The 21,705-nt window shown below is 37.6% G+C and overlaps 3 protein-coding genes across 5 annotated transcripts in view; 2 read left to right on the top strand and 1 right to left on the bottom strand.

Moving 5' to 3' along the window:
- Positions 1-3,738: 3,738 nt before the first annotated feature.
- On the top strand, positions 3,739-7,325 carry LOC125682061 (zinc finger protein 345-like). The gene is made up of 3 exons (XM_048922445.2): positions 3,739-4,005; positions 4,518-4,636; positions 5,251-7,325. Exons 2-3 carry the CDS (start codon positions 4,533-4,535, stop codon positions 6,491-6,493), a joined length of 1,347 nt encoding a protein of 448 aa, XP_048778402.1. The 5' UTR covers positions 3,739-4,005; positions 4,518-4,532; the 3' UTR covers positions 6,494-7,325.
- Positions 7,326-7,612: 287 nt separating this feature from the next.
- Positions 7,613-17,256, bottom strand: LOC125682063 (UPF0184 protein-like). The gene is made up of 2 exons (XM_048922449.2): positions 17,069-17,256; positions 7,613-8,970 (listed from the first exon to the last, which is right to left on the bottom strand). The coding sequence occupies exons 1-2, from the start codon at positions 17,226-17,228 to the stop codon at positions 8,807-8,809; spliced, it is 324 nt and encodes a 107-aa protein (XP_048778406.1). The 5' UTR covers positions 17,229-17,256; the 3' UTR covers positions 7,613-8,806.
- Positions 17,257-17,402: 146 nt separating this feature from the next.
- Positions 17,403-21,705, top strand: part of LOC125682062 (ATP-dependent RNA helicase DDX39A-like) — a 4,408-nt gene continuing 105 nt past the window's right edge. Inside the window, exons 1-9 of one of the 3 annotated variants that reach the window (XM_056155760.1) lie at positions 17,404-17,434; positions 17,564-17,593; positions 18,142-18,887; positions 18,986-19,262; positions 19,367-19,485; positions 20,128-20,259; positions 20,781-20,890; positions 21,020-21,164; positions 21,249-21,705. The exon at positions 21,249-21,705 is cut by the window's right edge and continues 105 nt beyond it. In XM_056155760.1, the coding sequence (XP_056011735.1) occupies positions 18,795-18,887; positions 18,986-19,262; positions 19,367-19,485; positions 20,128-20,259; positions 20,781-20,890; positions 21,020-21,164; positions 21,249-21,425 (1,053 nt within the window). In that variant the 5' untranslated portion in view covers positions 17,404-17,434; positions 17,564-17,593; positions 18,142-18,794 and the 3' untranslated portion in view covers positions 21,426-21,705. Of the gene's footprint in view, positions 17,435-17,563; positions 18,888-18,985; positions 19,263-19,366; positions 19,486-20,127; positions 20,260-20,780; positions 20,891-21,019; positions 21,165-21,248 lie in introns of all 3 variants that reach the window. The other 2 variants (XM_048922447.2, XM_048922446.2) reach the window with 2 other exon arrangements.

Raw genomic sequence — 21,705 nt, 5'->3', positions numbered from 1 at the left:
TGTATGTAAAACTTTTACCCCCCCCCCCCCACTTGTGACCCCATCCTACCCCCCAGGGGCCATGATTTGAACAAACTTGAATCTGCACTATGTCAGAAAGTTTTCATGTAAAAATCAGCTTTTCTGGCTCAGTGGTTCTTGAGAAGAAGATTTTTCCTATATATTTGTATGTAAAACTTTGATCCCCTATTGTGGCCCCATCCAACCCCCGGGGCCCATGATTTGAACAAACTTGAATCTGCATTATATCAGGAAGCTTTCATGTAAATCTCAGCTTTTCTGGCTTAGTGATTCTTGAGAAGATTTTAAAAGATTTTTCCTATATATTTGTATGTAAAACTTTGATCCCCTATTGTGGCCCCATCCAACCCCCGGGGCCCATGATTTGAACAAACTTGAATCTGCATTATATCCGGAAGCTTTCATGTAAATCTCAGCTTTTCTGGCTTAGTGGTTCTTGAGAAGAAGATTTTTAAAGTTTTTCCCTATATATTTGTGTACAAAACTTTGATCCCCCTTGGGGCCCCATCCTATCCTCGGGGGCCATGATTTGAACAAACTTGAATCTGCACTATGTCAGAAAGTTTTCATGTAAAAATCAGCTTTTCTGGCTCAGTGGTTCTTGAGAAGAAGATTTTTAAAGTTTTTCCCTATATATTTGTATGTAAAACTTTGACCCCCCCCCCCTTGTGGCCCCATCCTACCACCGGGGGCCATGATTTGAACAAACTTGAATCTGCAATATGTCAGGAAGCTTTCAGGTAAATTTCAGCTCTTCTGACCCAGTGGTTCTTGAGAAGAAGATTTTTAAATGACCCCACCCTATTTTTGCATTTTTGTGATTATCTCCCCTTTGAAAGGGACATGGCCCTTCATTTGAACAAACTTGAAAGCCCTTCACCCAAGGATGCTTTTGGCCATGTTTGGTTGAAATTGGCCCAGTGGTTCATGAGAAGAAGATGAAAATGTGAAAAGTTTACAGACAGACAGACGGACGCCGGACAAAATGTGATCAGAAAAGCTCACTTGAGCCTTCGGCTCAGGTGAGCTAAAAAGAAATTGGTTTATTGTAGATTTAGAAGGGAGTCTTTAGCCCTCTTCAGCACCAAAAACAAAAACAAAAACACTCTCTTTACAATTCTTTTTACAGTTGTGATCTATTATCACTCATAGCGAGTTAATTTGTCAGTTGAATCAAGGCCTGGACAGATGTGACCCAGGTGTCGGAGAACCGATTTTTGTTCAACATCCCCATTGCCTGATGCAGGCGACATTAACGACCTGGTGATATTGTCAAAGCGTATGATAATTCTGATTTATACTTCCATGAAATGTAAATAAAAAGACATAGAATTCAACATTGTTTTATTCCACACTGTGTCATCAGGTCAATTACCAAAAAATATTAAGATGCTGGTGGAAATCTGAATTGGCCTACATGCCGAGTAAAAATAAAACTAGCGATAACAATCAAAGATTTCCGATTTTCGGACCAGCAAACTCCATATTCAAGAAAACATCCAGCTAGTATATTTTGAGTGTAGAGGGAGTTTATAAAGTGAATATTTTGGGAATTCGATGTTTTAAACACAGTTTTTTTTTTTTAATTTTTTTATTTATGCAACAAATCCTAGTATGTTGCATACAGCACGTATGAATTCATCCTTTTTCTTTTCTGTCCCTTTGCCCCGAAAAGTTTGTTAAGTACATGTGTAATTCTTTCATTTATTCGGAAATAGTCGGAGCCATTGATACAGCTGTCGTCTAGAAATTTGAAATGTAGCTTAGCGTGTTACACTTTTAAGTATAAGTCACGAGGTCCGATATCTACTCTGCAGTAAGGAAGTTGTCACGTCGACAGGTCTGGTACAATGGCAGTGGGACAGATTTATGTTTCACCTATTGGAATGGTGTGACCTTTCATTGAACGAATTGAAAATCTGAAACGTTTGTAAATGCCATACATACATACATGCTGATACGCACACACACAGTAATTTATAAATAGCTTTGGTCACAACATAAACCGATCACAGCAGTCCACTTAAGAGTATACAGTTTACGTCCTATTCCAGTATTTTTACTCACACAATGAAAGTTCTATGTATCGTGCCAACGCCCACCGCAACACGGGACGTTTGGCGGCGGCCACAACAGCCATTTAATGTTTTAAACGTTGACGTGACCATCAGGGATCGAAACCGCGATTTCCCTGTTACAATTGTTACATAGCAAACACCTTGTAAATACAACCTGTTTGAATGAAGACAGTTGTTTTCTTTCTTTTTCTTTACAATCATCAAAGATATCGATCAAATTAATTAAATATATATATATATATATCTCTCTCTCTCTCTCTCTCTCTCTCTCTCTCTCTCTCTCTCAACATTATGTAGATACAAGGTCCAAGTATATGAAAAGCACTAAAATGACCAACAATAAACAACATTCAATTGTCAAATTTACGGGATGACCTGGCCCTTCTCCAGGACGATAAAATATTTACATAGATATAAATGTAACAAGAAGAAACAAACAAGCACTAAAAACTAAACTACAAAGGCCTTGAAAATACAGGGCGTCTACATTTTGAAAATCGTCACGTTTTTCAATATGTAGACGCCTGTTTTTCTTTTTTCTTTTTTTTTTTTAATTAATGTTGATTATAGAGAGGTCATAATTTTTTTAATTCATCCTATGAGATTGATCACTGTTTGTTATCTTCACCTTTTCATGTTGTAGAATCATTGTAATTATGAACGAGAAATAAAAGAAAACTAATTAATCCAAGATGATTGAAAACATACTTCTAAAAACACCAAGTGTTGCTTCTTTCTACCTCAAAATAATGAACACTAGGTCAAAACTCTGCAAGGAATCGATTGTCAAGTGTTCATGTGTGTAAAAGCAACCATTCTTCCCCGTTAACAGAAAGTGTCAATTACAAACAAGTAGACCCGAATCCATGACTGGGGAGCAAATCGGAGAGTGCACCTTAATATCTTTTTAATAAAAATACCGTACAACATCCGTGGTTTCTGTGATCTCCGAGTTCTACAGAGCCAAATCAATTCAAAACGTTGTTCAAAATCCTTTCGCCAATGCTCTTTGTTTTTGCCTTCCTCGAGTTCGTTGAATGTTGACATTTTATCGATTCAGCGAATGTCTACGCAGAGATCGTTTAGCAGAACGTTATATGTGATGCGATTACCACTGCCTTGGGAAGCAGTCAAAAAGAAGCCTGGAATCTATTTTTATCTGCACAGAGGCGGGTTTCACAGATCATTGCTCAGCTGTTTTCGATCAAACGTTGTAAAAAAAAAAAATTGATGTTGCCACCAATTTTTCGAAATTGTTCTTTGATATAAATGACGTAACATTACGAAAATAAGGTACAATATATTCTTTTATGCATGTAATTTTCTACCAAAATACGGAAGAGAAGACCTTCAAATATGGAGGTAAAGGTAGACAACGATAGAGACAAAACAGAGAGAACTTCTCAACATTCTGTTCCTACTTGGCTCTGTAGTATTGTTAGAAAGCTGGCTACTCGAAATCAGTACAAGTACATCCGGTTCCATTTCAATTAATTTTATCAACTAGATCCGCATAACACCTTACACCGAGGATGTTCTAATTTGTATAGCTGCAACAGATAGTACGTCTACATTCTTATGTAATCTATCTTTCCTGAACAGCTTTTTGACAAATCGAGAAAGATTTCGCTAGCGACCTTATTCTATCGCTAGTTAAATAAGTCGTTTTCTTTACAGACGACAGACCATCTGGCTTGCGAAATTTAGTTTCATTGACCCGGTTTTGTGTTGCTCCTAGAGGTTTTCACAGAGCTCTGTGGCCAGCTAGCGATCTCTCAATCCTTCCCGATACTTCATTATGCATCTGGTCTGAAGTACAGAGCACGCCACGTCATATCTAGCTATCGTCTGCTGGAGAACTACATCCAGGCAAGAACGCCGCGCAGAGTAGAAAGGATCGTTATCGGTAAGTTTCTTTTTATGTTTAATAGTAGTCAAAATATATTGCACATTTGTCAATTTCTCAATATTTTCATAATTACTTTCTGTGTATTATTCAAGCATGCATCTTCAAACAACTAGTGTTGTCTGTATACTGTATCTGGGGATATTTCTAACCACTATTCTAACTGGCGAGCAGACGATTCTCGTCAGCCATTGATCAGCACGTGGAGAATGTAATGCTAGCTATAACGTCTCTTCGCAGGAAATCCTTTTGACATGACAGGCGTCTGTGAACTTCAGTAATCGCTCTGTCGATCTGAAGTAGAATAATGTTTTGTTCTGTTGTACTTTCATGCACGGAAATGGGGCGAACTGATTTAATGCGCATGTATACTGGAAGGCGTTTTATTCTTTGTGTTGTTGCAACATTGCTTGCATAAATTTTACTGCACACACCTTGAGAAAAATACTACATGAAACAGAACCAGCAAATTAAATACGTTTCTTAAGATTTTTAGAAAAATTATTTTTCAGTCGGTTTCATTCGTCATGGACCAAGAAACAAATGACCTGGACGATAGCAGCGCCTTGCGGGCTGATTCGCCTCTCGACAATCCCCTGCAGTGTCGTTACTGTGGCAAAGTTTTCACTAGGTAACAAGGTTTTAACGGGTAGAAAACCGATGACGCATTTTGATAATGTTTGGTGTATATAGATAACGTCAAAGCACAGTCAAGAATCGTATGTTTGATATAAAATTTCATTAAGCACTATCCAATTTACCGCAGGAGTAAGACCACAACAAGCAGTACTTGTAAAGATAGTCTTTGTATCTTTATTTGAAAGTCCACCATTGGCGTTCAAAATGTGCATTTACAAAAAGTCGTAAAATCCATTCCCAAATTACTACTTAATCATAAATATGAATATTGGAAGTGAATTAGAGAACAAAATAATAAACATTATTGAACACTATTCAGTGCAATGCTAAATTAAGCATTGGGTGACACTGGCAAGACCTTGAACTGGGCTTAGCCCCGCAGCGTCAATTTTTGATACGTGTTTGACAATTTGTTTTACGTAATCAACTAATATAAATCACCAAGGAGTACAATGATTCACCAAATTTTATAATGGTAATTTTTTCTTGCGTTTTGAAATCATTGGTCTTCAAACGATAGCCTATAAATGCAAAAGTTTTTTTTCCACCTGTATAACTTGGTTAAATTAAAATGGAATGCACATTTTTTTTTTACTTTGTCCATAGAATATACTATCGGAGAGAACACGAGAGGATACACACTGGAGAGAAGCCGTTTGCCTGTAGCATTTGTGGGAAAAAATTCAACAGCAATGGCAGTTGCAAAAAGCACGAGAAGATACACCTCAGAGCTGAGGAAAGTGTCCCCATGGAATGCAGTCACTGCGGCAAAATGTTTGATGACATGCAAGATTTTCGTCAACACATGAAGACTCATGATGGAGCAAAGCCGTATAGATGCAAAATATGCGGACGTTCTTTTGGATTTGAGGCCGTTTTAAAGAAACATTTACTGTTTCACAATGGCCAAAAACCATTCCAATGTCTAGTATGTTCTGCTGCATACTCCACTGCTAATGACCTGCGTATGCACGTAAAATCCCATACTGGAAACAAACCCTACAAATGTCGATACTGCAACCTCAGTTTTCCAAACAGTCGACGACGGAACATGCACGAGCGATGTCACGAGAAATCTAGCGAAAACAAATGTAACAAATGTGGAGCAACATTCATGAACTCCAATGCATTAGCAACGCATGTGGCTAATAGCGATATACACGGGGTTTGTCGGAGTATGGATGCAGAGCCGGATCACGGTTATGACGACCAGATGTCGGAGAGTTCCAAAAGCTCCAATACGGCAAGCTCCGGCCTCGATCGTTCCATGACATCTGAGGTAGATATTGGAATGTTGGGGAAAGAATACGAGAGACCCAGCAGCGCTCTATCAGGATCTCACGATAGTGGTTTCCATTCAGCTAGTTACAACGGCGCCAATGAAGGCGTGTATCCCACCTCTCTTCTTCACGCAACAGAAAACGGTATCGTCGTCAAGCAGGAACAATTAGACGGCGAGAGAGCGGCATTCTCACCGGCAAGTGCAAGTTCCGATCCAGAATTGTCCACTGCCTCTAACCTAAGCCACAAATCCCACCGTGCATCTGTTGAATCTGACCACACGAGCAACCAGGATTACAGTGGTCAGTTTACTGTTGTTTCTAAAGACTCAAAGCAGGTACAGACGGACCCCGGCATATACACCAATTCTCTGCTATCTCAGCTTGAATCGTTGAAGCAGATTCACGAGTGTAAGAGCTGTGGTATCCTTTTCAGGAATTACTCCATGTTTCTTGTCCACAAGACCCTGCACGTGGACCCAGCACGCCCATTTGTCTGTCACCTCTGTGGAGAAGAGGCTCGAGATAACGTAGACTTCAATGCTCACCTAATTTGGCACATGAAATGAACATTAAACACCGATGGTATTCAATGCCCACCCAATCTTGGCACATGAAAGGAACATTAAACACCGATGGTATTCAATGCCCACCCAATCTTGGCACATGAAAGGAACATTTAACACAGACCGTGTTATATCACGACTAAGTAGTTAGACTTTTTCAAAAATAGTACAGATGTTGTTTCCTTTTTATTTGAAGTTTCGCCCAAGTCAAACTGGTTTGATTTTTTATACATGTTCTAATTTGTTTTTATTTCATAAATACAAAACCATATCAATCATCTCTATTTAAGATTCTTCTGATGAAAATTATGTAAAACTATGCTAAAGTTCCAAGGAAATATAACAGTGTTCTCTCAACGCTCTAAGACAGAAGTAATACTTGAACTCGATTTGATTTTTTTCTACATGAAGGAACATCCATGGTGTGATGACATGACAGCTAATTTTAAGTTGTATATAATTACTTCAATATAATCAATTACTGCTCCATGAAAATACCATGATTTATTGATGATGATTAATGAAAAAGATTCACGCATTATTTTCCTTTGAAGTGTTTAAAAACACTTTTCCATTTCTCGGCATTGTTCTGCTTCACTACCGGTAATTGCACTTGCAACAGACTTGAGCCATTTGGTAGATGTAATCCACAAGACAGAAATATACCCCCCCCCCCAAAAAAAAAAACCCCACACCAACAACCAAGAAAAACAAACAACGCACGACATGCTGACTGAATATTTTTTGTCTTTAAAAGTCATGTCAGTTTTCTTGGGTGGAACCTATAAAATGAGTTGTAAACGTGTGATGTGTCAATACATGTATAGTGCAATTATTTCTGTATCATCGTGTTTTAAATTCCATGATGCCAGCGTGACGAAGTCCAGCGAGTTTTGAAGGGTTTGCATGTCACCTTGTCTGAAAGATAACCACCAAGCGTATGACCTTCGCACATCCGATAATACTGGCGGATTTGGCAATGTCCAATAGCTTCTGATGACTTTAGAAATAGATGTTTAATGTCAGTGTTAAAGGTTGTGGGTCCAGTCCATGCATTCAGTAACCTTTGTGTCTTCAAGATCTAGCATGGTCCCATGATCCCGGAAACAGACTAACACATGGAAACCTTTATATTTATTAACGACGTCACTAGTAAAACAAATTACAGCTGCAAATTCAGGACTCAAAAATTCTTAAGTATGAAATTATTATTCCTGCAATAACAGAATGACAGCATTTGTGGAAAATGTTTGACTAGGCAAAGTTACGAAGTACAAATTAACCATTGAACAACCCTGCATGAAATAAACATTATTAACAAACATTTTTGCGTAAATTATAACAAATCCAATGGAGAAATTCTCAGTAGGTAATCTTATCTGCACATAATGATCATAAAATATATTCCAACAAACTGTTAGTGACGTAACCCACCTAATGACAGAACTATTAAACTGTGCACACCGCCTAATGACAGAACTATTAAACTGTGCACACCGCCTAATGATTGAACTATTAAACTGTGCACACCGCCTAATGATTGAACTATTAAACTGTGCACACCGCCTAATGACAGAACTATTAAACTGTGCACACCGCCTAATGATTGAACGATATTAGTATAACAAGCAACTAGATTTGGTTTGGATCGGGAGCTAAAAATCCTTGCCTGCACATTTCATAATATCTCTGGAATACGGACTCGCGAATTTTGAATCATGAGAGTCAACTATGAATGATCTGTTTAAAACAACTACATGTTTTATTTACAATGACTTCAAATGATCTTTTACAATAACACCTAATATATTGACAATGACTACACGTGGTCTATTTATAATGACTACATATTATCTGTTTACAATGACTTAATGTTTTATTTACAATGACTTTAAATTCTCTGTTTACAATGACTATCTCCTGGTATATTTACAATGACTACACGTGGTATGTTTACAATGTCTACACATGATCTGTTTACAATGACAACACGTGGTCTGTTTACAATGACTACACGTGATCTGTTTACAATGTCTACACGTGATCTGTTTACAATGACTTAATGTTTTATTTACAATGACTTTAAAATATCTGTTTACAATGACTACACGTGATCTGTTTACAATAACTACACGTGATCTGTTTACAATGACTACACGTGGTATGTTTGTAATTACCACACGTGGTCTATTTACAGTGACAACAGGTGATCTGTTTTGCAATGACTACACATTGATACATACGCAAAGCGGAATATGCATGGTCCCAAAATATTCCTCTGTAATGTTATAAATTATTGTCCAATTTCTTTTTGTGTCAGCTAGTCTTTTTCTCGGAGTTTTCCTGCTGAAGTTCAGCACGTATTTGTCGATTTGACTCCAGGAGATCACGAAGCTTAGACACAAGGGAATCGTTCTGTGTTTCTATATCCGTCATCCATCTATCGATCTGGTCTAGTGTGTTGCTTAAATCTTGATACTCTGAAAAAGATAAATTGAACCATACACCAAAAACAATTGCACATTAATCAAATATAAGGTCAAATAAGATCATGTCAGTATTTCTGACACACAACCGATGAAACAGTTTATGGGACGATGAAATGTATTCCTACGCAGTATAGTGCTCGTTAAATGTGACCATCGGGCGAAACGTGCATCACCATATACATGCATGTGCATTCCAGCGATGCATAGACAGTGTATAGTGCATAATTCATTATCCTCGGTTTACCTGGCTCATACATAGCCTATGCTGTTGATGTCAACTTAATTTGTATGTGATCCACGGTATTTGTTAGGGCAAGTTTAAAGGGTCCTAACAGAGAAATCCGATCATTTTCCCCGACCACAGTATTTTAGACTAGATCTTCCCCTCGATGATGGCCACGACATGCACGAAATGTCTTTTCATTAGTAACGGACTGACAGCCACACTGCTGTGGACTAGGGATTACTTCGTGGTAGACTATTGACAACCGCACAGCTGTGGACTAGGGACTACTTCGTGCTAGACTACTGACAGCCACACAGTTGTGGACTAGGGACTACTTTCTAGTAGACTACAGACAGCCGCACAGCTGTGGACTAGGGACTACTTCCTGGTAGACTACTGACAGCCGCACAGCTATGGACTAGGGACTACTTCGTGCTAGACTACTGACAGCCTCATTACTTTGGACTAGGGGGTACTTTCTAGTAGATTACTGACAGCCGCAAACCGTGGACTAGGGGCTACTTTCTAGTAGACTGCTGACTTTAAAGGGACTGATTCACGATTTTACCCAAAATTTTGTTTTTCACTTTTAACGAACAAAATTTACTGTCTAATGTGTTTGAAAGATTTCACATGAAAATTAAGGTTATACATCATCACAGAAGCTCATTTTAGAGAGTTTGTTATTTGTTTTGTAAACAAAGATTGCGGTATGCTATTGTTTACGAAATTTTCAAAAGAAATGGATATCGATCAAAGTATTATTATATCTTTCATATTTCAAGCATTTTTGAGGTGAAATGTGTCATTTAAAAGTTAAAATTTGTGACTATGCAAAATTAAGATGCATTATATTACAAGATCAATATTTCACTTGTTTGTTTGTTAACATAAAAAGACTCGAGTCTTTGTTTACATAACACATATTTAAGGCTAAAATATTGCTTTCATTCTTGCATTCAGAAGGTCAAAATTTTGGCTGTCAACATTAAATGAGTTATATTTCTAATGTTTAACATCAAAAATGAAAAATATTTTTATCAAAAATCGTGAACCAGTCCCTTTAACATCTGAACCAGGTGTCAGGAATCCCGCAGTAGTGGTAGAGGCATTCGTCATCATTATATTCGCTCTCAATTTGTCATGGAGACGTTAAGATGTAAAGAAAATTTGTTCTACATTTGCTATAAACACTAAAAAGGAGATACAGCACCATTCCCCCTGCTATCGACGACGATTTTATTTCGGTAGGAGAGGAGAGGGTGTTGTGTGTGTGTGTGTGTGTGTGTGTGTGTACAGGCATTTGATAGCTACTGGGATCATTTTTTTTTTACCTGCTGTTCATAATTTTGTAATGATGTACAGCTAACAATAAGAAATATATGGAAAAAAACCACATAAATCCTATAACACAACGGTCTGCATTGGTCAACTGTTATTCAACTCTTGCATTTATCTATCATTCCATTAGTGATGGCTTGAAACCATTTATATGCATGGATACATCAAGAAATCTGGATAACGTGGAAATGGATATCTATTTCGCTTATACAAGATAATTTCAAAAAGGTGGAAGTGCAGTAAATGAAGCCCCCATTTTTACCGTCAGATGCGTCAAAGGGACTCATTTTTACATGGCATGTATGTGCCAGTTGTCATATCCTCCACAGAATACAAACGTGATGCACACTCCGAGATAAGTCGTTGCAGCTGTTTCAGCCGACGATCCAGACACTCACTTATTCAGTAGATATGAACTTACTGGTGTTGTTATAAAAATGTCATGAATCACGAAGAAAGCCAAAGGGCATCGATCGGAAAAGAAAGAAATACAGACCACAATACAAAATAGACAACGTTAACCCGATTCACTACAAGAACTGCGCCATGTCTGTATTTGCGATCACATGCTATGCACACAAAGGGGGTATATTCACCGTGAACAAGGGAAAAGTTAATGCGAACAATAGAAGCAGCGGCTGTAGCTACTTTACCTACAAACATTCTCTAGTTACACCTTATTGATTGATAAAGAATTTAAAGTCGTGCCTAATTTCAGTCTCACTACGCGTGGACCTCCAAGAAATTTTTTGTGACCACGCCCATTTTTCAGTTGCAAGGGAGGGGTTGCTTTCCCCATCACGTTTGTACAATTCTGGGAACTTTTAAGCATACTATCTTAGGCAGCAACACCCTTTGAAGATCCTCTGGATACGCCAATGCACCCCTTAATATGTGCTAAATAATTAAAAAGTTTCGTTGTTGTGAAAATAGACTAATACAGCATGTATTCATTAAGTATAAAATACGAATAATTTAGATTTTCCTAGCCAAATCATGCTGGAATATAAATATTACTGTTGTATTTTACATCACTCCGGGCAGTACGTACGTCCTTGTATAAGATTTTATTACAGAATTAATCCGATTGGTTTATTTGGCCATGTGACAAGGGGTTGAAAATAATTTTCTGGCCCTCCCATAATGCTCCGCAAACGAAAAACTGATATCCTACCTCTGCGAAACGCCTCCAGCATTTCCCTTCTGATTCTTGTTTGAGATTGTTCCTTTTATTTTCATCGCAATCTCGGGTCTTACATTGCCAAAATTTAGCATCCACAGATTTCCTTAAGAGTTAAACATTATTGATGTCTCGTCAGATTACATGATACACTACTCTAAATTCGTTTCACCTCGTATTTTGAAAATTATTACAATTGCACAAATGTCCCATGCTTCCTTTGTTTACATCTCCCTTAATCCGAGATTCCTCCGACTCTTACCCCCCCCCCCCCCCCGCATCTATAGTGTGGTGTCAATATAGGAGCGGGGGTAAGAGTCAGAGGAGACCCTCATGATGTATCATTTATTATTCCTTATATTTTGTAAATAAAGTTGTTATTTCAGAGCTTTTATTGGGAATTATAGTACATTGAAACAGCATAAATTGTATACCACTGACAAAACATTGCTAAGAGTAAATTGATTTATTCACTGAGTGTACCAATAAGACGAACAGAATCATTCAGTATATCTTGAGTGTGGGAATCCCCCATACAGCGAAATTCCACCGAGAGGACAAGATCCACGGTCTATCCCACACAAGACTATATTTTTCACACATTTTATCCACAGTTTAGTTATAGTCTAAGTGTAATAATTCAGTAGTTCTAAGAAAATTCAAAATTATCAATTGCACTTAAAGACAAAACAAGATGTGTTTGTGAAACACTGATGCCCATTATAGCAGCAAAGGTGGTAACATTTTTCAAAATCAAAGGTCAAGAGGTCAAAAACTTTGGTACTCAAAGAAAGGTCTTGTCAAAAGGAATACACATGTAAATATGAAAGCTCTAGCACTAACCATTTTAAAAGTTATGGCCAAGTGTAAGGTTTTTCAAAAGTATGCCAAACCCCAATCTTTGGCCAAACCCTAAGGTCATGAGGTAAAAGATTTTGCTACCTAGAGAAAAGTCTTGTCAAAAGGAAAATACAGTGTGAGGTGTGGCACGATAAAGATCCCTCCCTGCTCAAAGACTGTAAGTGCTGAGCATAGGCCTAAATTTTGTAGTCCTTCACCGGCAATGGTGATGTCTCCATATGAGTGAGAGATTCTCGAGAGGGATGTTAAACAATATACAACCAACCAACCAACATATGTGAAATATGAGAGCCCTATCACCATCAATTCAAAAGTTATAGCCAAGGTTAAAGTTTCAGTGGACAAAAAGACAGACAGACCAATGATATATGCCCCCAAATCTCTGATTATGGGGACATAAAAATCTCACATAGCCATCTCACATGGTTAATATTGGTCTCTCACATGGTTAATATTGTCTCTCACATGGTTAATATTGGTCTCACACATACTTAATATTGGTCTCACACATGGCTAATATTGTCTCACACATGGTTAATATTGGTCTCTCACATGGCTAATATTGGTCTCTCACATGGCTAATATTGGGTCTCTCACATGATTAATATTGGGTCTCACACATGGTTAATATTGGTCTCTCACATGGTTAATATTGGTCTCACACATGGTTAATATTGGTCTCTCACATGGTTAATATTGGTCTCTCACATGGTTAATATTGGTCTCACACATGGTTAATATTGGTCTCACACATGGTTAATATTGGTCTCTCACATGGTTAATATTGGTCTCTCACATGGTTAATATTGGTCTCACACATAGTTAATATTGGTCTCACACATGGTTAATATTGGTCTCTCAATGATAATTTTGTAAGACAATGCTAATGTTAGAGACAAAGTACAACTCTGTGGTCACCATCTTAAGGTGGATCGATCCTCATGTGACTTATCAATATTAATGGTTAAAAGTGCAAAAACTGTATTAATTCCTATTCAATATAGTTAAATTTAAACAATAACCAAAGAAAATGTGTATGTTGCCACATTTTGAAAGATGTCAGACATAAACAAGAGGCCCATGGGCCACATCGCTCACCTGAGTCACCTTGGCCCATATCTGAAGACTTTCCATATATATTTGCATGTAAAACCTAACAGTCCCTATTATGGCCCAAACTACCCTTTGCAAACTTGAATCTACACTATGTCAGAAAGCTTTCATGTAAATGTCAACTTCTTTGGCCCAATGGTTCTTGAGAAGTAGATTTTAAAAGCTTTTTCCTATATTTGTATGTAAAACTTTGACCCCCCCCCCCCACTTGTGGCCCCATTCTACCCCCCGGGGGCCATGATTTGAACAAACTTGAATCTGCACTATGTCAGAAAGTTTTCATGTAAAAATCAGCTTTTCTGGCTCTGGTTCTTGAGAAGAAGATTTTTAAAGATTTTTCCTATATATTTGTATGTAAAACTTTGATCCCCTATTGTGGCCCCATCCAACCCCCAGGGCCCATGATTTGAACAAACTTGAATCTGCATTATGTCAGGAAGCTTTCATGTAAATCTCAGCTTTTCTGGCTTAGTGGTTCTTGAGAAGAAGATTTTTAAAGTTTTTCCCTATATATTTGTATGTAAAACTTTGACCCCCCCCCCCCTTGTGTCCCCATCCTACCACCGGGGGCCATGGTTTGAACAAACTTGAATTTGCAATATGTCAGGAAGCTTTCAGGTAAATTTCAGCTCTTCTGACCCAGTGGTTCTTGAGAAGAAGATTTTTAAATGACCCCACCCTATTTTTGCATTTTTGTGATTATCTCCCCTTTGAAAGGGACATGGCCCTTCATTTGAACAAACTTGAAAGCCCTTCACCCAAGGATGCTTTTGGCCATGTTTGGTTGAAATTGGCCCAGTGGTTCATGAGAAGAAGTTGAAAATGTGAAAAGTTTACAGACAGACGGACAGACAGACAGACGGACGCCGGACAAAATGTGATCAGAAAAGCTCACTTGAGCCTTCGGCTCAGGTGAGCTAAAAAACAGAAGTATATATTAACATCAGAAAATCACACATTTTCGTTGTACAGAATAATTAAAATAGATAAAAACTTGTTGAAATGACAAATTTTAAATGTCAACAGTTTAAAAAAAACTGTTAATTCATAAATATGTATAAATTATTTGTGGATATTAGGGAATTCATGCATAATAGACATGCTGTAGAAGAAATACCAGCATAGGAGTTATTACCCTTGACAACATTTTTTTTAATTATAAAGAATTGATTATCTAGAGAAAATATACACTTTTTCAATATCAATAGTTTACTAAATTTTTTATTTCATGCAGTGAATAAAATTTCTCTGAAGATATATTTCTATCATGTACAAAGTTTAATTTGATAAAGATTTTTGTAAAACCTATGACATCACACAAGGATCGATTACCCTTAAATCAACATTCTACACTCAAAAGGATTAACTATATATTCACAATTTTCCATCTTCAGCATTCTAACAAATTCAAAAGTGATTCACATAAATAGCCATCACCATGAATTATGGATTTCAAAAGGCTCTGTGCATTCAGAAGCAACATGTCAGAAAAGAAATGGAATTCCTATGACCTTGACCTTATAACTTACCCTGGGTCAGGGTGCCGCAATGCCACATGTAATAAAATAAAACCTAGAGTTAAGAATGAGCATATAATTTTTCCCCATTTCAAATATACAGAACTCAAAGATAGGAGGTTATGAACTAAAAGTTTTACAAATCAGAAAATTATGACACATCTTCATCAAAACTCAACAAATCAATCTGTAAATACCAAGTGCAAAGGTTTATATGGTATACATATACAACATGTACAACATTCCACAAAATTTAGGGGCATAAGAAAAATCTACAAAAACATGCCTTTGGACAGACAGGACAAGGTGATTCCACACCCCCTCCCACCTCCCCAGTGTAAACCCCTGATAATGTGAAAATGATACCCTAACTTCATTTGCAGGGATTTATAACAAGCTGCAGTACTGCTTTTGAACATACAAACCTTCAATGGCGATGTCATAAAGTCTTTAGATTCAGAGTACTAGTATTTGTGATAGCAAGGTTCCATGTCAAAGCCTAGATTCAGAGACAGCACCCAATTCTCAGCCCCTGTTAGATTACAAGACTGGCAATGGGAACAACACTGTCAACACCCAATTAATCATGTACAAGTAAACCATACAATATTTATAGTGACCTTAATATAGCCAAGTTTCTGAGATTTAAAATTTCTGAGTCTGATAATCATGCATGAAGTATTGCTTGCTGGGGAAAAATTGGCATCCATGCAATAGCTATTAAGAAGGCTAATACCATACACAGACAACTACACCTATAGAGACCCTGGGTGTATTTCCATCCCTGTAGAATAAGAGGGAAACAAATATACCATAAGTTGTTGTACAAGGTGATCTAGGGGGCTGGTGCTACCATTGTCATCTTATGAACATATAATATATTACTTTATTCTGTTTTGTCCAATCAAACTAAAATCTCAATTCAGTTTACAGACTTCGAAATCGACAATATCATTAGCGAATCTACTTACACAACAAAAAATTCAAAGTGTTTCAAACCGTTTAAATTCAACATTTAAATTTTCAGAACATTTAAATTTTCAGAAACTCTCATTCTGTAGACTGATCATTTGAACGATAGTGTACATAGTGAATGTAGAGACAGATTTAAAGGAATGATTAGTCTAGCTGTATCTTCTCTCTCATTGAGTTTGTGCCATATAGCTTACTAGGGAGGGGTGCGTAGACTCTGACAGCAGACATGAACCTCCCTATTAGGCCTACCTTTTACATGGAATACTGGGGACAGGTGGCTACATGTATGTACTTCAAAAATTGCACTATTTGTGTGACTTCAACTCGGTTTTTGATGTATTTACCAACCTCATGTAATGTAACTAGATCCTAACCTTACTCAAAAGTCAATATATGTTTAAACCACTTTGAGAGTCAAAAATTTATAGCTTTACAATATACATATATAACTGTTATATGCCAAACGGTAAATTACTGCGAACCAGTAAACCTCTAATTGCTTAATCCAAGATCCTAGAAGGGTTGTACTATCTGGGATCCCATCTCCACCGGGACTTTGTTTTCGGAGGTGGAGGGTTAAAACAAAACCCTGAATCAGCTACTGAATGTGTCATGTGATTAGAAAGAGCATGGAACAACTGTAGAAGTGAACAACAGATTGCACCTGAACTGCATGCATGTTTCATGAAATTGTAGGTACATGTACCTGGTCGTCCATCGCAAGTTTTGTGCCAACAACAAGACTTCTCCACACTAACAACCATTAGTTAATTTTATATAACAGAGCGAATACTGCATGACCAGTACTGTACTGTATATTTATGTAACGTACATTGTATCATAATTATCATGTCAAGTGAGAACACAGATCGTTACCGTTGCTGGCATTTTCTACAAGCTCCTCTACATTTTCCTCTTCCTCTATCGGAATTTCCTCCTCTATCTCCTCTTCCTGCCTTTCCTCACCAGGAGTTTCCCCAAATCCATTTTGATGATTTTGAGGCATGTTTACTTCTTCGGCCATATTTTGTGTCATGTGCTCAACAACATAGCAATTTCCGGTGTAGATACTTTCCGCGATTTTCCGAGAGTATACGGAAATAGTCGATCGTGCGCATATGATGAAAATATCTATTTTTACCCCATGTGTTTTCCACCCATTTCTGTCTGTTGTGCAATACCTCCCGTATATATATATATACCTTTAGCTCGAATATTGCATCAGCAGAACGATTCGCAAAGGTAAGACATGCATGTAATAATTCTCTGCAATGATCGTGCTCATAATTTAGTTCTACAAAAATAATACATTATTTTCTCAATCGGAAAAACTAAACACTGGGTTGCTTAAAAATATTTTTTTTACTACAGGAAAATACTTCTATCAACATCTACGAACGTGTAAGCCAGGAAACTATGTAGACTAGTCAGTTTCATATTAATGAACTAAATTAACCGTGACGGGAAACTTATTGCAAGATATATACAATGACAAGGATTTTACGTGTAAAAAGGGTTGTTCAACAAATAATAATTCATTGTTTCTTCTTGAATGATATATTCTTTGATAGAATCTACTACATAATTATATACACTGTTTGATTTGTTTTAGCTCACCTGAGCCAAGTGAGCTTTTCTGATCAAAATTTGTCCGTTGGTTGTTGTCGTCGTTAAACTTTTCACATTCTCCAGAACCACAGGGCCAATTTCAACCAAACTTGGAGAAGTTTTTTCTGAACCAATATGCTTATATAATGATAGTTTTGCTCAACCTTGTTTATTTCTAGGAACTGCTGCTCAGGTGAGCGATGTGGCCTATGGGCCTTTTAAAAAATATATACAAATCCTTTTAAATGATTATCAAAAAAACATTTTTTTTTCTTGAGAGATATTTTGTGCATTTGTCCACTATATAAATAATTAACTGACTCGTTCGTCCGATGTTTCAGATTAGACTAATATGGCTACAGAAGAATTTATACCGGATTATGAGGAGGATGTGAACGCGCATTTGGATAGCGTTGATCCAGCTGAGAAACTGCGTGGCAGTTACTCGTCAATTCATAGTTCTGGATTTCGAGATTTTCTCCTAAAGCCAGAGCTCCTGCGAGCCATCAAAGATAGAGGTTACGAACATCCTTCGCAAGGTAAAACTCCGAGTGGTACCGAATGAGACTATATGGTGGTGCAGTTTTATGGATGCTAACAGGACATTCATGCATTGTGTATGAGCGGAGATGTTTCGGATAACAACACGTATAGTCCTTAACCCTAAGAATTCAATGAAGATTTCCACAAAGAAGTAGGATAATATAAGTTCATTGTTATTGTTCGTGAATGAAGAGTTAAATTGTGACATGCAAAAAAGGACTATTGGTAATTTCTCTTCATCTCTCCTCAAAAGAACATTAGCCTTGGATACTGATCTTGTGAATGTAATTGATGACCCAAAATCCATTGACCAGGAGATTACCACACATCCGAAGAGTTCGACTCACCGGGAACGAAGTGTGCTGTGTTGTGGTTTTTTTAAAATGTAGAATGCTTGAATATTTACTATTTTGCAGTGCAACATGAATGTTTACCACAAGCCGTGCTATCAATGGATGTCCTGTGTCAAGCCAAATCAGGAATGGGAAAGACAGCTATTTTTGTTCTCTCGACACTCCAACAAATTCAACAGCCTTGTGATAGCGTAAGTCTCAAAGAGCAGTAGGATCTATTCAGAACTTACACTATATCCGTATAGGAATATTTAGATAGGATAGAAATCCTTTTTAATCCATCTAACAGGTCATGGTGTTAGCCATTGCACACACAAGGGAACTTGCAAACCAGATCGCAGATGAGTACCGGGCCTTTTCAAAATACATGCCGGAAATGAGAGTCGCCATGTTTTTTGGTGGACTACCAATCAAGAAGGACGAGGAGCTGCTGTCAAGAAACCACCCTAACATTGTAGTGGGAACCCCGGGTCGACTGCTGGCTCTGGTGCAGAAACAAAAACTCAATCTAAGCAGCCTCCGCTATTTCATTGTTGACGAATGTGACCAAATCCTCAAGGAAAATGGTAGACTTACATGTTGCATTTCGGCTTAGAATCGGATTTTCAATCGTGCATCTTTTTTGTCGTAATATGTACCAATTGAAAAAAATGCATGTGGATATTTGCAGGTATGAGAGAAGATGTGCAGACCATTTTCTTGAAATCACCTCGTGATAAACAAGTTCTGATGTTCAGCGCAACACTCAACCAAGACACGAGGAATATATGCAGGCGATTTATGAACGATGTAAATATACTAGGATGATTCTTGCCACCATTTGATAATTTTGTTATACAAACTGGACTGTGATTTGGACAAAATCTGGTTATGAAGATTCCTGACATGTACTACTCCCCATTTGTTTCATTTAAGGAGACACTACATAGAGAAAGATATACTTGTATCTATTTTTCATTTGAGAAGTCATCGATGACATTTTATTTTGAGATGAATTGTCTCTTTTGAAACGACATAGATACAAGTGATTTTTATGCCAGTTCAGAAGCCCTTTGATGACATGATATTGGAGAAGGCGCTCTCTGGCAGTGTGGTGGATTTTCCTTTGAAACTCGCTACTTTATTTAAGTAGTCGGAAATGATTCCCGTAAACAAAAAGTTGGATTGTGGCATTCATGTGGAAATCATCGATGACATTTTATTTGGAGATGAATTTTTCTCTCGTGATGCAAGTGCCATATACCCGAAAATTCTTGTTTCTACTAATGAAAGACCTAGATTTAAGCCCTTTGATGACAATTTATGGAAAAGGAGCTTTCGTGGACACTAATAATGCTTGTGGGGAATAAAACTGACATCGTAGTTTTCATATCCAGATGCAATTCACTATATAAACTTTGAAAAGCTGATAATGGATGATCGCTGTTTCAGCCCATTGAAGTTACGATAGAGGACGAGTCTAAGCTGACGCTCCATGGACTACAACAATATTATCTTACAGTGGAAGAGAAGGAGAAATCGAGGAAACTCTGCGATCTGTTAGATCAGCTTGATTTTAATCAGGTATTGTCAAATATTTTCTTGCACTTTAGCTCGAATTAGCTTACAATCGCAACTTATCGGGTCTTCAAAGGCACCTCGAATGTATTGCGTGCACCGGAAGTACACACTTTATACAAAATGGATGTTTCTAACCACTGCATTACAACCTGCCATTGGGTCAAATGCTGTCTGACGTGTTTCATACCAATTGTTCGGCCGTTCTTTACACACTGATTTTGACTACGGATTATTCCGTTTACCTGATCAAGATATACGGCTCACGGCGGGTGTGACCGGTCGACAGGGGATGTTTACTCCTCCTAGGCACCTGATCCCACTTCTGTTATATCCAGGGGTCCGTGTTTGCGCTACTCTTCATTTTGTATTCTTTAAAGGACTTTTGAGATTGATCAATGTTCGTTATCTTCACCTTTTCTAAGCCAGTATGAAAAATACTGACTTAAGTGATCGTTGCCTGCGGCCTCTTTAATTGGATTTTCACAATGTATTATGATACACATATTCCTTATTTTCCTTGATAGGTCATTATCTTTGTGAAAACAGTTGGTCGCTGTCAGGCGTTGGCGGGTGTTCTGATGGATCAGAATTTCCCAGTGTTAACGATCCACAGAGCGATGGAACAAACTGAGAGGTGAGTTTAAACGTGCAATATCTCATGATGAAATAATAGTATTTGGATAATGATTCAACCGTATTAGTTCAATTCATAGAAAATGAAAAGTTGTGAAACTGTCTTTTTTTCTTTTTTCTTTTTGGAAAGATTGACGAGGTACCGGCAGTTCAAAGACTTCCAAAAGAGAATACTCGTGGCTACTGATTTATTTGGTCGAGGAATGGACATTGACAAAGTTAACCTAGTCATTAATTACGACACACCAGAGGATTCGGACACTTATCTCCACAGAGTATGTGTTTTTTATGATATCGGACTTCGCTGTTTCCCCAAGTACATCTGTGGAAGTGAGGATAAAACTGTTATTTTTTTCTAGGTGGGTCGAGCTGGTCGATTTGGGACGAAGGGATTGGCTGTTACATTTGTCTCCGGTCAGCCAGAAGCCACTGTTATGAATTCTGTTCAAGATCGGTTTGATGTGAAAATGGAGAAGATGCCAGCGGAGATGGACTTCTCTTGCAGTACGTTCATTGATGCTAAATCGTCTGCTTGAAATCCTCGAGATTGATTTCCTCTCTCTCTCTCTCTATTGAACACGTTTAGCAGAAAGACAGTAGTAGATGAAGTTATTATGGAATTTCGGTCGAGACTTTTGATGTTTTGTTTTCTTTTATTCGGTGAATGGGAATGAGTAAACTTTACGAAGAATGTGTATATGAACTGTAGACGATAGCTTTAAGTTACAGACTAATATGAATTATTGTTAATATATATATTGTGTAATGCACATACAATACAGTATGAATTATTGTAAATACAGATGCATACATATG

Source organism: Ostrea edulis, chromosome 2, assembly GCF_947568905.1.
Source record: "Ostrea edulis chromosome 2, xbOstEdul1.1, whole genome shotgun sequence".
Taxonomy (NCBI): domain Eukaryota; kingdom Metazoa; phylum Mollusca; class Bivalvia; order Ostreida; family Ostreidae; genus Ostrea; species Ostrea edulis.
The sequence above is the reverse complement of the archived record's forward strand: the minus strand, read 5'-3'. Positions and strand labels throughout refer to the sequence as shown.